This window comes from Lepisma saccharinum, chromosome 6, assembly GCF_977018435.1.
Source record: "Lepisma saccharinum chromosome 6, izLepSacc3.1, whole genome shotgun sequence".
NCBI classification, from domain to species: domain Eukaryota; kingdom Metazoa; phylum Arthropoda; class Insecta; order Zygentoma; family Lepismatidae; genus Lepisma; species Lepisma saccharinum.
This window is the reverse complement of record NC_139234.1, coordinates 39,564,612-39,582,658: the sequence shown is the minus strand read 5'-3', so window position 1 is coordinate 39,582,658 and position 18,047 is coordinate 39,564,612. Positions and strand designations below refer to the sequence as shown.

Genomic DNA, 18,047 nt, shown 5'->3' with positions numbered 1-18,047 from the left:
ACTTTTACAATTCCGAAAAAAGTACAATTTTTTAACATTTTGGTTCTCGAACTTCAGACTTTCACTTATATCGTATCAGTTAAATGAATACGTGCATTACGGGAAACGACATTCATGTATGTATGGGTTGGCACCAAAACGCATAACTAGAGCCACATATTTTTGGTAAATAAAAAAGCAAAATTTCAGTAAAAAAACAGAGTCAATTTCGGTTTCAAAAGCGGTAAATAAAATAAAATTTCGCTGTTACAACGGTGAAACAGCCATATATAAAATTACATTTTAGTTTTAAAAATTTAAATATAATCCCAAATTTGATATAAAAACTGCTCTTACAATACAAAATAAACATATCCCTTCTAATAGCACATTTATGTCGTTACCAGAATGTTAAGTTTATTCCTGTATAAAGGGATCCATTCTTGCTCTCAAATATTTACAGCAGAATAAATCAATTTTCTATGAATTCCATAACTTTCAGGAATAAGTCTGACTTAAGAAAGTGTCATGTCAGTAAATACACTCTAAATTTCGTGTTTAAGAGTCTATTTCACATTTTGCAGTTCATTTCAGATTATTTTGTGACAAGGTAGGGTAGGAAAATGCACCTCACACCTTTCAAAAACATGAAAAATTAACATTACAATGTGTTATTTCATATTTCGTGTTTTCTTAAAAAAATGAAATACGCATAACACATAACCTCCTATAATATCACAATTAATCTCCTTTTAATAAGTACATTTTATTATTGGCATTTAGGTCAAAGTTAAGTTATAAAGAGAGAAATAACTTGATTAATAATGGTAATTGTTGTTTTCCTGGCGACGTAATTCGAACACAGGGTGCTACTCTAGGACAACGATAAAATTCAAGTATAATTCCCGGTTTTCAAGGCGAACTTTCAAAAAATTCAAGGCTCTGCCCCCCCCCCCCCCCAATACTGTATATTAACAATATAAAGGGTTTTTGTGATTACAATGTACCAAATTTCTGATTAGGAGTCCCGGGTTCAAATCATGGCCTGAGCATTTATCAGTGTCCCATCATCAATTTCAATTGTATCATCACTCATCCTCATCTTTGCTATTAGCAGAAAGTGACACAAAAGCGAAGTAACTAAACAAAATCAATCAATCAATCAAAAATTTATTTATTTATTTATTGAAATTTCCAGTACAGAAGAAGCCATTTTAAACCAGAAAGAAACAACAATAAAAAAATAGACTAAGCTTAAAAACACAAAAGAAAGGATAACATAAAATAAACAAGCCAAAACAGTACCAAGGTAAAGAGATCAGTTTCACAAAGGCATTACTTATGTACAATTTTGTCTATGTTGCTGATAAAAAATGAATATGAAGTGAATATATCTATTTGGTTTGAGATGATATTGAACTGATTCGGTATTCTATGGAATAGTGATCGTTGTATGAGTGAGAGCCTGGGAGTTGTAGTGTGGAAAGTTTCCTTGCTCCGTGTTTTATGTGAAGTGGGATGCTGCATTTTAAGTTTCCATTTATTATCTTATATAGCAATTTCATATCTGTAATGGATCTACGAGTTTCTGGAGTATTAATGTGCAGATTTACAAGGATGGCATTTTCTTCCACAACGGAGTCTTATGTCTGGAGTGTGCAGAAGGGGAGCTTCGCGCTTTCACTAGAATTTCGAAAATAGCACAAAGCGACTCGTGGTCTTGGAGGTATGAGAATGGGCAGCCAGTCATGTTTCAGATTGGTGAACACTAGAATGGGGAACACAAATGTCTTGAAGTAAATGGAAAGTGCTTTCGGGTTATTGATTGCGGTGAATCTGTAAAGTAGGCCTAGCATACGCATTGCCTTTTTTGTGATGGTTGATATGTGATTATCGAAAGTTAGTTTAGAATCTATGAGGATACCTAGATCTCGGTGTTGTGCTTCTTTTGCTACAGGGAGGTCAGTGAGTGTATAATTACCTTCAAGAAAGTTTTGTTTCAATGAAATTGTTATGTAAGAGCATTTAGAAGGGTTTGTGGACAGTTTCCATCGCTTACACCGTTCAGAAAATCTGTTAATGTCATTTTGGAGAATTTGCATGTCTGGCTGTTTTATTTCTCTCATAATCTTGCAATCATCGGCAAACATTAGAATTGTGCTTGAGATGGGGGAATTAAAGAGGTCTGTGAGATCATACAGATATAATACAAATAACAAAGGGCTAAGAACGCTTCCTTGCGGCACACCAGAAGGAAGTCAGTTAGAATGAGTTCCAGGAAGAATAACGCGTTGTTGTCTATTTCATACAGTCTTTCACTAATTTTAACGTATTTCTAGACAGATTGGTAAGGCATGAAGAATTTGGAAGAAAGCTGTGTTGTGCTGGGTTAATGTAAGGGGATGTGAATTTCATGTCTTTTTCTCCAGATCTTTTTCACAGACAATAGCAAGTGTGGAAAGGAGAGAAATGGGCCTATAACATGTAGTATCGTTAGCATTTCCAGATTTAAAAATAGGAATGATATTTGCTTTCTTCCATTGAGTGGGAAAGCAGCCTTCAGAGAAGCAGCTATTGTATAACACTGCGAGAGGAGTAGCTAGTGAGTGAGCTGTTTTTTGAAGGAAAATAGTAGGAATATTGTCTGATCCAGATGCTCGGTGAGAAGAAAGGGAGGTAAAGAAGTGCAAGACTTCACCTGGTTCTGTAAAGACGGTAGAAAGAGAGTGAGAGCAGATAAAATTTGATAGGTGGGTGATCTAAAACATCATTTGAAACAAAATTATTTGAAATGTTAGATTGAATAGTTCAGCTCTATCATTACCAACAGTTGAAATGTCATTGGGTGTTTCTTCTAAAGGGATGCGTTTGGCTTGTCTCTGTGAATTTATTAATGTCAAGAATCTCTTTGAATTAGTAAGGAGTTTGTTTGTGACTGTTGACATATTAGGTGTATTTCTGTTTCATAAGGTCTTTACTATGCTTTCGAAGTGCTTTGAAAGTGTTGTGTGTGAGGTGATTGGGGAAACTTTTCCACAGTTGCCATGCTCTCTATTTATTGTGTAACAGATGCTGCAACTCTTTATCAAATCAAGGGGGGAACTTTTTACTTTTCATTGTTTTATGTGGCACATAGTCCTGAATTAGGGCATGAATCACATCCGTAAACAGTTCAACAGCCTCGGTCACGGTCCCTTCGGAAAGCAGGTTCCAATTGTAAAGGTCAATGGCTCAACAAATGGTGTCCCATGGCGTTTTCTTCCACAACTGAGTCTTATGCCTGGGGTGTGCAGAAGGGGAGCTTTGCACTTTCACTGTAATTTCAAAAATAGCACAAAGCGACTCGTGGTCTGACTGAACGAGATTCAACGAGGGCGTGACCTCAAAGTTTTCAAAAGAGGAGAGAATGTAATCAAGGTTTTTGTCCTCCCTGGTGTTGTGCATATTGTGTTGAAGAAGACCTAGTCCATGAATAAAATTGTCTATGAACCAGTCTTCGTCTCCAGTGGTTGGTATGCCATTTACAGGATTATTCCACTTTATATGCATATTAAAATCCCCACACAAAATAACTTCGTGGCTGGATAGAGCTGACAGAGTAGATTCATAACAACACTCTAAAGAGTTCTTTGGGACTCTGCCTATGAGGCCGATAGAAAAAAAAGGTAAAGTGTTCCCCTGTGCTTAGCACCACGCCATGAAGGCGTATAGGGAGTGCGAGGGTAACGCCCCACACTTTCTTGATCCGGTCGTGAGTGGGGGTGATGTGATCAGCACCACACCCCTGACTGCCTTTACCCCGCAGGGTTTCCCCCAGGTACCCATGTTATTCGATGCTGGGTGGGCACCGGAGCCGCTTCCAACGTTAGAAAAGTTCCCGGATTTGAACCGGCCGGGGATCGAACCCGGGACCTTTAGCATGGTAGTCAGACGCGTTACCGACTGAGCCACCGCGGCCACTTAGAAACAACCTATAAATATTTTTCTACGGTGGTTTGTACTTACTTCTACCCAGAGTAATTCGCAGTCTCGTTGTAAATCCAGTCATATCTTGCTGGGCCACTTCTTGTTCACACACACCATAACACCACCACCCCCAAAACATTTCACGATCTTTGCGATAAACATTGAACTGCTCATATAGCGCAATTTCAGCACACGAGATATCAGAATTGAACCAAGACTCACTAAAGCACACACAGTCGTATTCGGAGAACTCAGCCATCATTAGTTCACAGTCCAAAAACTTTTATTTTTAGGCACTGCACGTTTTGATAGTAAAGGTAAAATGCACTATCACTTAATGTTGTTATTCCTGTAGACGTCCCTGGTCCAGGTTGAAGTTCAACATCTCCATGGAGCAATAGCAGGAGGAAGAGGTGCTGGAGCACGCACTTCCTGGCGGAGGTCCTGGGCGAGGCTTTCCTCAAAGCGTCCTTGCACGTTCTTGCCCCTCGAACAGAACAAAGCGTTGGGAAAGCACTCAGAGTTTTCAAATAACTGTCTTAGAACTGATCTGCACATATGTTCTCATCGCTAACTGCAATTTCACAAGGCGGAAAACACTTTTTCATTAAACAGTATATGTATTTAATTTAAGGTGCGGAGTTTACATTTGCCATTTCACATATTCAGACTCAAAATACATCTACAAACGCAAGTTACAAATGTTATGGGATATACTAATCTACGAAAAAATTTTAATTATATAAGAATTTCGAACTCAATTTTACCAAATCAAATTAAAGATATCTTATCTTTCAATAAACGTCAGTTTGTCAGATAGATTCTTCTGCAAAGGACCCCAACAAAATAATTGTTGAATAATTGAGAGAATTATGTTATTTTCCATATATTTTCTTCCTCTTCCTGGATAAAAATAGAATCTAACCGTGAAATAAATACCTGCCTCAGAGCATTTATAAATATGTATAAATTGAATTTAAAAAAAAAAGGTTAAGTGCTCCCCTGTGCTTAACACCATGCCATGAAGGCGTATAGGGGGTGTGGGGGTAATGCCCCACACTTTCTTGATCCGGTCATGAGTGGGGGTGATGTGATCAGCATCACACCCCTGACCGCCTTTACCACCCTGGGTTTCGCCCAGGTACCCATGGCATTCGATGCTGGGTGGGCACCGGGGCCGCTTCAAACGTTAGAAAAGTTCCCGGATTTGAACCGGCTGGAGATCGAACCCAGGAGCTTGAGCATGGTAGTCAGGCACGTTACCGACTGAGCCAACGCGGCCATTGAATAGGATTAGGATTAATAAAAGTTGCACTTTTTCACGTCTACAGAGAAATATTCACAAGTAATTCCAGGAACAAAAAATTCACGTATAATTCCTGGAATTCCCAGTGAGTAGTCACCCTGGAACATGTGTTCTCGGGTTACCAGCCAGGTTAAGTCTATGTTGGCTTCCAACGTTTGTAATGCATACATTGCTCTCATCATCAGGGAATCTCCTGATGATGGTCGTCTAACATTAAAGAAAAAGGAAAGTTTATTGGTATCCATTGAAATGCAGTTTACTCCCAGCGTCGGAGCAATGGGGCACAACAAGAGGTTGATACTAAAGAAGCCAATTTCCCAGCATCAATACAACGGTGTATCGCTGTATGCTCCCAGCATCCAAGAGACTGGGATTTGACAGCAATCGTAGCTGTCATAGCATAGCAATCATAGATGTCTCTCAACTAATTAGGCAGAGTAGGTTTCTCTCGCTCGGAAGCAGAATGCATTCTCTCGTCCGAAGGCGGAGGCCAACTGAGCTGGTAGACCAAGATCTCGCCTTTATAAATGCTTGGCGACACTAGCGTGAGTGAGTGGAAGAATCAAGAAGTATTAAAAGTGTATCCAACCCTAAATATTAACTATATACAAAATTAAATTTATAATACACATAGAATTTATGAACTTATGAATATAGAAGTGGATCCGGTAGAAGTTGTGACAAATCGGGGTTTTTACAAAGTTGAATATTCGGTTTCACGCATTAGAAAGGGGGACAGGAGCGCAAAGTGTTGGTGCTCCTCTCGCCAGTGCATCAGTAACACAGACTATGAATATTTGTAGGGTATCAAGGTTCATGGCAGAAGAATGGACAAACCACATGTCACGTTCTTGGATGACTGCACCTTCACTGTTTTTCAGACATCTGGAAGAGTTTACGTGTGGAGAAATCCATCCAAAGGATACCAACCAGACTGTTTAGTGTCCAAAGTGAAACATGAGGGTGGATCCATGATGGTGGGGTGTGCGATATCAGCACAGATGATCGTTCTAGAGGGACATGTCACTGCCAAGGACTATAGGGCCATTCTAGAGGACCATCTGCACCCTATGATGCACATATTGTTCCCGGACGGTGGTGTAGAGTTCCAGGATGATAACACACCGAGAAACACTGCTAAACAGGTCACAGTCGTTCCATGGCATGCCGAGTAGCCGGACCTGAACATTATTAAGCCCTTATGGGGTCTTTTGGAGGATCGGTGCGGCGACATTTCCCTTCATCAACAACATGTCATGAAGTCATTGGTGTGCTTCAAAGGAATGGCTGCAAATCCGTCTCACCACTGAGTACCACCACAGTACCTCTATCAGTTCTTCCCCAGATGTGTTGCTGCTGTACTGGTCGCCAACACCATAATAATAAAAGTTAATGTCTGTGTTCCTGCATTTTAATTTCAACCAGGTGACTGCAATGAATTGTACCATTGAAAAGAACTGTGTATTTAAGAGTTTTTACCTTACAAAATCAGGGCACACAAATTAAACATTTATATTCATAAAAATAACAACAAAATGGCAGAATTTTGTTCAAAATTACAGGATTAGATTTTACTGATAAACCAATGCATCAATATGTCTATTATGCCATGACAGCGTACCAACTATCTGTTCCATCCTTGTAAGAAAGTAAATATAATGTTCACGATAATATATTCTGAAATCTTTATTGCTCATGGGTTTCCATAGTGCAAAGTATCCACAAGGGAACTCTTCAACATAAAGACATAAGGCTCCAAAATGTCTGGCAAAAAATCATAATTTCCTCAAAATTTCACACTGCCTTTTGATCTAAAATGACTGGTTCCCACGGGGTGAATTTGATCATTTGATGCCCTTAAATCCCTGAGGATGCAAACAAGAAGTTTGTGAAATGTTGAAAATGCATTTCAATTTGTGCTGTGTGACAAGTCAAGATTATTTATAAATACTATGTTACTCAGAGCACTGCTAGACACTGATCAATAATCCGTACATAATCGATCAATTGGTCCCAAATATATATGTAGTAAAACTATTTTAAAACTTGCCTTCTATCATTTTCTGCAATAAATGGTCAAATATGTTGTCCATATGTAATGTTCTGTCTGCTGCATATGAGGCTTCTTCCGCATTTAGGAAATTGTGCAAAATCTGTAAGAAAAAAATATTCAATATCAATACTGTGAAGTGAATTTCAAAAATTGATTACACAGTGTCACCTAAATATGTATGCACACTTTTACAGCCTACAATGCACTAAATTTCCTCATTTGAAGATGTAGCTAGTTTGAAGTAGTGGTCTCTGAAGTTATATTGAAGATGCAGGTATGTAAGGAAAATGCCAAAAAAGTTTAGAAGGGAGTTTCACTGATATGGCTCACCATTACTCACAAGAGGTAAGAGTTTGAAGCAGAGGGAGTGTTCAAAATGTTAATATCCAGTATTTAAGCATGTTATGACCTTCATGAAATAAATTAAGCTACTGGAAACTTAAAGTGTATCTAATAATAATAATAATAATAATAATAATAATAATAATAATAATAGTGGAACCCCGGTTTTACGTTTTCCAGCATTACACATGCAATCTTGATCTTGCAATCGCAACACAGCAAAACATTATGAAATTTTCCTGTTTTACATTTTCCTGCATTTTAATTTTTTTGAGGTTTGTCACCTGAAAAACGTAAACTCGAGGTTCCACTGTAATAATAATAAATGTACAAAAAGATGTACAAAACTTGTTCATCAAACCACTCTTGAGCATAATTTTGAGAGATGTTGCATGAATCAATCAAGCCATCTATCAGAGAAAAATGAAGTGGAGTTTTATTTCCTGCAAGATTAGGCACCTCCCCATCACGTGAGGGGAAAATGAAAATCTGCCAACCAGATGGGATATATGAAGAGGTAGCACTGAATAAACCTGTATTCAGCAGATTAAACAAGGATATTTTTATGGGCATGCTTTCAAGATGATGATTATGGCACAAAACCAGTGGGAATCTATGACATGACACCATACCAACTTGACATGTGAGATATCAATTTATTGTACTTTTGCATGCAAGAAGTTTGATAATGTGATAATTTACAATTATTTACTACTGCATTTGTTTCATTGGATTGATAAACGATTGTTTACTCGAGTTTGTAAACAAACTCAAAGCTTGATAAAAATAACTCTGGCTGTTCGATTTCAAGTTTTGTGGATTCCACATTCTTGCCTTTAAAAAAGTTACATCAACACAGTGAGCACATTGTCATTTTGACTACTTCTTCACTTTGCCCAAGGCCACTGAGTGGGAAAGTCAATGAAAACATTATGTTTATGACTGTTACTGTCCTGGGTTTTATTTAACTTTTAAACTTTTTTTAAAAAGCCAGTTTGGCTTTTCAACATGTTGTGGTATACATCTCTGTACACTGTGGATTTCTTCATGTTGCTGGAAAAGAATCATGTGTAATTCTGATTTCATACAGTGTCAGACAATTCTAATTGGTTTGATACAATGTCAGCTAATTCTAACTTAATTCACAAAGTTTGAGGAATTTTCAGTAAACAGATGCCCTCTTTTAAGATTAGATCAAGTAAAGCACGAACAGTGTACCCACAGCAGATCACAGGACACAGGAATTCAGAGTTCCACATAGATGATCACGGTTTTTACAGATAGTATACTTCCTCCTTGTATAAAAAAGTATTATCCTTAACTAAAATTTTTAATTTTATAATTTTTACATTTATATCAAAAGAAGAAAAACACTGATTAGACATATAAGAGAATAATTAGTTTTGTTTACTCAAACAAAAAGTGCACTAAAGTTCAATGAAAACTGCAAAATTCTTACCTGAAATGCTTCCTGCACGAATTTTCTTCCATCTTCCAAATATGGAATCTTGTCTTTATGAAACCAAAAATACATACTCCTAGAAAAGAAGAGCAAAGTAATGAAGCTGAAACTGGGACAAAGTAAATCTATTTATTATCATTTGTAACTCATATATATTGTATTTTCAACTATGTATTGAACAATGACCCCATAATGCAAGTATTAAAGCTTTAATAATTGTTCACTTCCTTTCTTGTCATGAGAGACATCACTGAGACTGGTTATTACAGATACATGACATGAATGTTTGAATGAGTACTTGTTGCTGTAATTCTAACATATCTGTAATTTTGTAATACAGGATAAGAGGTTCTAATAGTTTTTCTTGTATGTACGCATTGCTTGCATTATAGAATTATTTTCTTGTAGTTTACGGTTATTAAAAGCATAAGAAAACAGTTTTTTCTTTGTGACGTTTCAGGAGAACACACGCTCCTTTCATCAGACATTTATTTTCATTTTGACTAAAGATACAGTTATAACAATGGTTAGTAATTTTTAAACAAAAAGAATCCATTATATAATGGATGTCAATGTTACATTGTTGTAATATAGCAACTTAACTGTGAAAAAAGCAGTCTGTTTTATTTTTATTTGAGATTTTTTAAATTATGAATCCCAAATATCATCAGGTAATTCAAATTCATCATTGTTTTCACAAAGTCTCTTGATGTTTTCTGTTACATTAAATTTTAAAGATGGTGGCTTACTCCATTTGTGAAAAAGAAAACTCCATACTGGATCTACGTTACCATTTTCATTATTTAATTTATTCCAGTGTTCTTTTGCAATGAACGAAGCTTCCCAGACATTCAACTCTGTGTTTCCCGTTAATCTTTTTAAAACCCTTCTCTTTTTAATCAAATGTTTCTCTTCGATGATATGAGTTGACAAACCTGTTCTTGTCCAAATCGTGTTCGTGCCATCTTATTCATGTTCAAAGGATTATGTGGGACAAACAGCAAGGAAACTGTTTTCTTTTTCACAAATGGAGTAAGCCACCATCTTTAAAATTTAATGTAACAGAAAACATCAAGAGACTTTGTGAAAACAATGATGAATTTGAATTACCTGATGATATTTGGGATTCATAATTTAAAAAATCTCAAATAAAAATAAAACAGACTGCTTTTTTCACAGTTAAGTTGCTATATTACAACAATGTAACATTGACATCCATTATATAATGGATTCTTTTTGTTTAAAAATTACTAACCATTGTTATAACTGTATCTTTAGTCAAAATGAAAATAAATGTCTGATGAAAGGAGCGTGTGTTCTCCTGAAACGTCACAAAGAAAAAACTGTTTTCTTATGCTTGTAATAACCGTAAACTACAAGAAAATAAGAGGTCCTAGGTTGACCATTACTGAGTGCAATGTTTGCAACCTCACAAAAGTTTCTCTGTTTCCGATGGATAATCAGGAATGTTCTCTAATATTATTTCACATATCATATTTCATATTTCTGGTTTGTTCTCTAATAATATGTTCTAGTATAGTGTCTCACTTCATATTACAGGCAAGAATATAAATCTTTTGCCACTGTGCTTTCTAGAGCTGAGCCGATACCACCATTTGCAGATACCGATACTCACCGATACCAATGCCGATACCGATACTTGTATAATTCCATTACAAAATAACAAAGGCTAGTTACCGAGTCATACTAACTCGTCACATCACTAGGCACGTATTTAGAAATATATAATTTGGGGAGCCAGTCCGAGCCAAGTATTTCAGAAATATAATAAAATTGTTTCAATTTAAAACGTTAATATAATTATTTGTAATACGTAATATGAAAATGAATTAATTAGTACTTAATTTCTCCGATGCGTATGGAGTATTGTTGTATGTAACCACAGACTAAGAAATGGAGGAAAGACAACATTAATACTTATTTTGTTCTTTCTATCTTGACTAGAAAATATTGTTATTACATAAATAGTAAAAAGACGGTATAAAATCAGAGATAAAACAGAAAATATTCATCATCTAGCTTTCGTGTAATTAAGACCGCCAAAATTTGTGTAAAAACAACAGTCCTGGCAAGGAAATTTTTGTCAAAGAAAATAATAAAAAAAAATATTTATTGAATAACAAAATAATGATGGTACGTCCATTTGATGAAAAGTAAAGTTCCTGATAAATATTTTATGTACATTATTGTAAGTAGTGGTGTACATAAATCTTTAGAGGGGCCTCTGTCGCCTTGTAATCAATAGATCGCGGGTTCGATACTCAGTGGAGGCACATAGGGGTTCGGTCCCATTTTAAAATGTAGGTCCAGTCTAGATTAGCTTATCATTCTTAGTACTGTCATTGAAAGCAGTATGTTCTCAATCTAATCTCGGGGGAAATTACTGATTGATTGATTTGCTTTATTTTACTTAGCTTTTTGTGACACTTTTGGCTAATTTGCAAAGATGGGGATGAGTGATGAAATTGATGAATGGACACTCACAAACATCCATGCCCAAGCCAGGATTCAAACCCGGGACCCCTGGCATCATAGCGCGATGTACTAATCACTCCGCCACGGGGATCGGCTTTTGGCGGAGAAAAATAGCCATCATTGGCCGATACCGGCAGTCACACGAAAGACAGAAGTGAAGAGGATAAGTATAAATTGCTGATTCCTCTTCGTGCTTGAACGTAGATAAAACAAAGCTAATTTCAGTGACCTTCATCCCTCTTTTCCAAGAACCCCGCAACTACCTGATCCGGCATTTGTGCAGCGGGGGTTAAAAACATCTACCTATCTCATCACCACAAGTTTCAAGCAAGAATTGACAGTGAATGGTTTATTTCCCACTGCGTTAACTAAGCAGTCACATGCCTTCATAGTCACGTTTGGGTTCATCTTTCACTTGCCCATGCCTTTGATCTTGCCATCTGCTTCTCAGGATGGTAGGGGTTTATGATCCAGTGTTTCTAGGAAAATCTATGGAACTTCTTGTCCTGGTCTTCCAATCTGTCACAAGGAAGGGTGAACGAACTTTTGGAAAGGATAAATGTTGAGACGAGTTGTTGCCTTTGCCTGCTCTTCTATAGCCACTGAAAATCTTTGGTATCGGTAAAAGAAAATTAACCGATACTCACCGATGCCGATACCAATGTATCGGTATCAGTATCAGCTCAGCCCTAGTGCTTTCTCTTTGTCCAGTAAAGAGGCCTGTAGTAGAGTTCATTACTCTCTGCTGGTATTCAAGAGCTATGTTGCTACATAAATGTTCACTGGACTTACAAATATTTCAGATAACTTTTGAATTTAAAAATGGGTACATACTAACAAATAACATTTCGTCCATTGAGAAAATAAACGTTCTATGTCCAGTTTTACATTTTTTCAGGAGAGCCCTTTCAAGTTTGACATGATATATTTATTGGACCTTTGTCATCATTGCACTGAAAGTTTGTATCATTGTAAGGCTGATGTACTGAAGTCTCTCTAAGAAGAAGTTGTTTTGTTAGGTATTTATGCTGTAATTGATTATTGAAATTTCAGATATAACAATTGCATGCAACACTAGCTTTGATTTGAGAGTGCCGGTGTTCTATCTACCAGATACAACACTGCATTTGGAAATGAGATGGAGATGAAATAATTTCCTTATAAATTTGTCATTTGGTAGCAAAGTAAAATAAATAATTCATAATTTGAGAAATCCACTGCTCTCGTCCGAAGACAGAGTGTAACTTCTCTCTCACCCTGAGGTAGAGTGGGATCGGCAAGCTGAGTGGTTACTTCTCTCACCCGAAGGTGGAGTGTGTTCTCTTGCCTGTGGGCAGAGTCCACTGCTCTCGTCCGAAGACGGAGTGTAAATTCTCTCACCCGAAGGTGGAGTGGATTCTCTTAGGCAGAGTCCAACCTCTTTCTCTCATCCGAAGACGGAGCTCAGCTTCTCTCGCCCGCAGGCGGAGTCCAACTAACTCGCTAGCCAAGCTTTCGCCTTTATATAGGGTCGGCGACGCTAGCATAAGCGGTGGAGGAAATACAAACTATAAGTATGTTCATTTTTTTACATGTTAACCATACATTAGATTATAGGAAAGGTCATTCAAATAGAGGTGGAACTCGTTTTAACCTTATACAATTCTCAATACAATAGATTATAGGAAAGGTCATTCATACAGAGGTGGAACTCGTACAATTTGTAACGAGCTGGGGTCGTTACAATCTAGTGTTGCTCGTGTGAACTATCAAGTGCTCGAGCAAAAAGCCTTCATTGCAGTACTCTAATGCCAATGGTAGTGAAGTGGGTGTTCAAGAAGCGAGCGTGTGTTCCATTTTCGGGTGAATAAAGATCCTCCTTGCATACCTTCCAATCCAGCAAATTCTCTTAGATATAACATTTTTTATGATCTGCTGACATATATACATGCATGTATGTTCCTGGTCAGGTGTGTGTGTAACTAAATGCCTGCTGTTTATGAGGACGTACCCTTTTTCAATCTTATCACAATTGAGTCTGTGAGCAGGTTCTCAACATTTTTTTATTCATACAAAATGAAGAACATGCTCCAACAAAATGAGAAATGAATAGGTGTTCAGTTCTATTAATACAACCTAATGTATTTATGACATCAAACTTAACATCCTACCAAGTAAACCACTATATGAGTACCTTTAGGAAAACTTATTATTCATTACTCTTACGGCATATTTGCCTGAGTTTCTACGACATTGTTGTGCATGAACAGAAAATAATTCTTCATCAGGAAACACCACTAAAGAGGGTTTCAAAATAGTGATTACCGCAGACAAAAGTCTTACAGACTGTATAAGGATTCTTTGGCACAAGGAAGAGAAAATATGAATAATTTTACCTGAAATTCGAGGAGAAGTGTTTTTCCATCTCAATTATTGAAGAGTGAACTGAGGTATTTATTTTCCTTCTACTTGAATTTGTTTCCAAGTCAACCAGACGACGACCTTCCTTCATTTCTTCTTGGCTCCAGTTGTTTTCCAAAATCACTGCAATATGAAAGATACACAACAACAAAATGTGAGTCCAAAATATGAAACCTACAGAAACAATGAAAAAAGTTCATAATTTCTGTTCCTAGAAGTTATTGCAAGCAAATTGCATATTTCTTTCAGTAAAAGTTAGCACGCTAAGGCTAAAGGCCATTCATGTGCACGTGAAAAATGTTTGAATTTTCAGTCATCCTCTTTTCAGCAATATTGTTGAAGAAGTTAGCTGAGTGTATTTACATGTACCATAAGTTCATCAAAGTTGGTTTGAAGCCCACTTTAGGCTCACAGACTAAATGTTTAGCTTCAGTTTAAAATGAGATGCAAACCACTGTGCTTCTACACCTTAAATACAAGGCAACCGCTATACAATCCAGTGACCATATTTTGATATGAATCAGGTGCAGTTGGTACCATGACAAACTTTCTTGATGAGCAAGCGGAACCATGGCTCAGAACCAAGCAACTTCTCAAATTCCACTGTGCTGCACCTTCTCTATGTACAAGACAATTCCTACCATGGTGAAATTGTAGGGTATCAGTAAGAAGGGTGTGGTGGGTATATGGCAATGCACATGGATACTCCAGAAGGGTAGCATCCAAGGAATGGGCATGTGCAGTTTATGCTATCACAGAAGCTCCAGCAAACCAAGCTGTTCTCCCTTTCAGTGTTGCACTGTATGATTCCAATTTGAAGCCAATACATAATACAGAGTGGTGCATGAAAAGTCATACCATTCAATCACCCCCATAAAATTTTAATATCATATACTGAATGTTCAAAACACGTATTCAGGTGAGTTGGTTCATGGAAAATCCGGTATATGTCAGAAGAAGTCAGTATCGGACTCTAACTTGCCGCAAAACAGCAGTTTGCAAGATGGTGGATAACGGCCGGTTGAGTGTCGAACAGAGGGTGAAAGTTGTAATGATTTTTGCAGAACTGAAGAGTTTGGTAGCGACACAAAGATGCACACTTTGGTACAAGATGGGCTCCCTGCATACAGACCATTTACAGATTGTGTCAGCAATTGGAAGCCACTGGCTCAGTGTTGGAGAAGAATAGACGGCGCCCCTCAAGTGACCCCACACCTGAAAGCATGAAGCAGTTCGTGTGGCTTTGATACAAAGTCCCAGTAAATCAACAAGGATGACGGCTGCTGAGTTAGGAATATCTTGTAGGTAAATCCAAAGGACTCTGCACTCTGATCTTCACTTGTTCCCTTACAAAATGATAGTTGTCCATAAATTAACGGCAGTGGACAAGGAACGAAGGCATCAGTTTGCTTCGTGGTTAGTGGAAGAAAATCACGTTCTGCACAACACTTATGGAGAAAAGGTCAGTGTGTGGGCAGCAATTTCAACCCACGGAATCATCGGACCTTTTTCCTTTGATGAAACAGTGAACAAAGAGCGATACAAGGACATGTTGGAGAACAGATTTATTCCTCAGCTGTTGGCAACAGGTCTCCCTTTACACACTCAGTGGTTCATGCAAGACTGAGCCCACCCACATACTGCAAAGTTGTTCTTGATTTCCTGTATGAGATGTTTAATGTGTGTGTAATGTCATCGGTTTCCCGAACATCACAAAGGTGGGAGACAGTGGCTGCCGCATAGCCTGGATATTAATCCATGTGATTTTTTTTATGTTTTTTTTTTAAAGATAAGGTATTCGCAAGGAAGCCTGGAAATGTAGCACAACTCAAGGCTCATATCGTGCAGTTGTGCAGTGCAATTTCGGAAGACTTGTGCCGGAGGGTTGTGACAAATGTAAAGGTTCGCTTGCAAGAGGTTGTGAACCATAATGGTGGACACACTGAACACATTCTGCACTAAACTAACTTTCCATACTTGGATAATTAATTAACTACAGTCAAACCCCGATTTTACGTTTTTCAGGGGGCCTATAAATAAAAAACGTAAAATGTGGGAAACGTAAGAAGCGGGAAAGCATAAGGGAGTGGTGAAACTCAAGTGTCAGTAAGAAAGGACTACACAATCGACTTTTTAGGGGGTATATTGTGTCAAAAATTATTCAACAACGGGCAAGAAGTATGATAATGAATTTCTAAGGTAAAAAAGCAAGATGTGCGGTGAAAGTCAATGATGGATTAACGGGACACACTTTTGAGGGTAGGGACGGTGGATGACTGCTTCTAACTTCCGCCTATTAGGTCAGGTTTATGCATCTGATTGTGTGAGATCTCCATTCACTCTGGAAACTGGTAAATAGTTGCTATTTTTAGAAGTCCCGGGTAATTGGAGGGGGGGGGGTGATCATTTATAGCTGGGTGCCAAGCATCTTTATATACTGCAATCAAAGTGTCCTGAAGACATGCTTCAGATTCCACTTTGAGTTGCATATGCATCCAGTCCCGATCAGCCCAAAAGCATGAAGTGCACAGAACAAGCTTTGTCAAACTTACGCATGTTTAGACGTCGCAATAAATTATCAGTGACACACGCAGGATTTTCGAAAGTGGGATGGGGTTACATACACTTTTTATAGTAGTCAGTCCTCACTTTGCCATCTTTTCCTGCCTTTGACTATTTTTTTCTTTTTTGAAATACTGGTAAGAGGGAGGGAGGCTCATGACTCCCATCAATCCCCTTTGGGCATGCCACTGATTGTTATTTACGTCCATGTTCGATTTATTATTGGATTTAGAAGTTTTGTGGAGGGCAATAGTTTTCCTGTAAATAATGAGTCCCTTTTTTTCTTTCTTTTCTTTGTCTACCTGTCAACATTTAATATTGCGTTATTTATTTTCACCTTCCCATAATAAGCAAGCGGGGATTGCATCATGTGCATTTCCTTCCTGCACTGCTCTGTTTGTTCAAGGTGTTTATCAGATGGAAAAACAAGAAGAAGAAAAAATAGGTTGTCCTTTCTTTTTAACTCCTCGCTTTGTATCTGGTCCATGTGTTTCCTAATCCTCAAAGCAAAACAACCTTCTGAGGCGAGGCAATGCCGTCCATGAGTCTTTGCTCTGGAGACTCGAGACAAAACATTGGCACCTGTTGACAGCTACCTGCTGCTCACGACCAGTTTGTAAGAGGAAGGGGGGGACAAACAGGTGGTGGAGCAGCGCTAATGGAGTTGAGCAAGTCTTATCAGAAGTGTGCTTATTCCGGGCCAAGTTGCAGAAAGAAAGAAGGAGGGGGGGGGAGAAGGATCACTGATTAGATGCTGTCATGTCAATGCTGCAGACATATGAGCAAGATATCCAACGCCGGGCATCATTAAAGAAAGAAAAAAGGCTTGAATCTTTCAATTACTGCATAGGTGTGCACAGTGGCAGATGAATGAGCTTCAGTGGGGGAAGATGGGCTTTTTTTAAATTTTTACTGGCCCTACGCTATGTACGCTATGTTCCTTGAATGTGGGAATATGCGTATTCAGGTTCAAAAGCAACAACGTAATTTTAGACGTCAGAGGAAAGGAGACTTTTCACCATTATGTTAATTGGTTAAGATGTCTTCCACACAAGCAAGAAAATCGGGGCAGAAATACTTGGCACTTTTCAGTAATTACAGGACTAGTTATGATACCATAGGGGGATATGAGAAAGCAAACGACCCCCCCCCCCCGCAAATGAGAAAAAGGTGAAGGTAGTTTCCCATGCACTTTGCACCATGCCATGTGGTGTGATCAACACTATGCTCCAGCTGCCTTTACCCCACATATTCTTCGATTTTTGCCAATTTGAAGGTGATGTGATCAGCACCATGCTTGGGCAGCCCCCTTGCTCTTTTGGCACAAATACGCATTTTAATGGCATTTAGATTGCACTAAATTTGGCTGTTCTCAGAAAATATTGCCACACCCCTCGCTTATTCACTCATTTTTCCTGGCCCCATCACTTTACAAAATACGAGTTACGCAATATGCATAGAGAAAACATTCTCTGCCTCAC

The 18,047-nt window shown here is 38.0% G+C and overlaps 1 protein-coding gene across 1 annotated transcript in view; it reads right to left on the bottom strand.

Annotated features, from left to right (window-relative positions):
* LOC145988706 (uncharacterized) overlaps positions 1–18,047 on the bottom strand; it is a 106,240-nt gene that overhangs the window by 24,809 nt on the left and 63,384 nt on the right. Inside the window, exons 12-14 of the mRNA XM_083123803.1 lie at positions 13,980–14,127; positions 9,106–9,184; positions 7,302–7,404 (exon numbers count right to left, since the gene is read on the bottom strand). Coding sequence (XP_082979929.1) covers positions 7,302–7,404; positions 9,106–9,184; positions 13,980–14,127 — 330 coding nt within the window. The remainder of the gene's footprint in view (positions 1–7,301; positions 7,405–9,105; positions 9,185–13,979; positions 14,128–18,047) is intronic.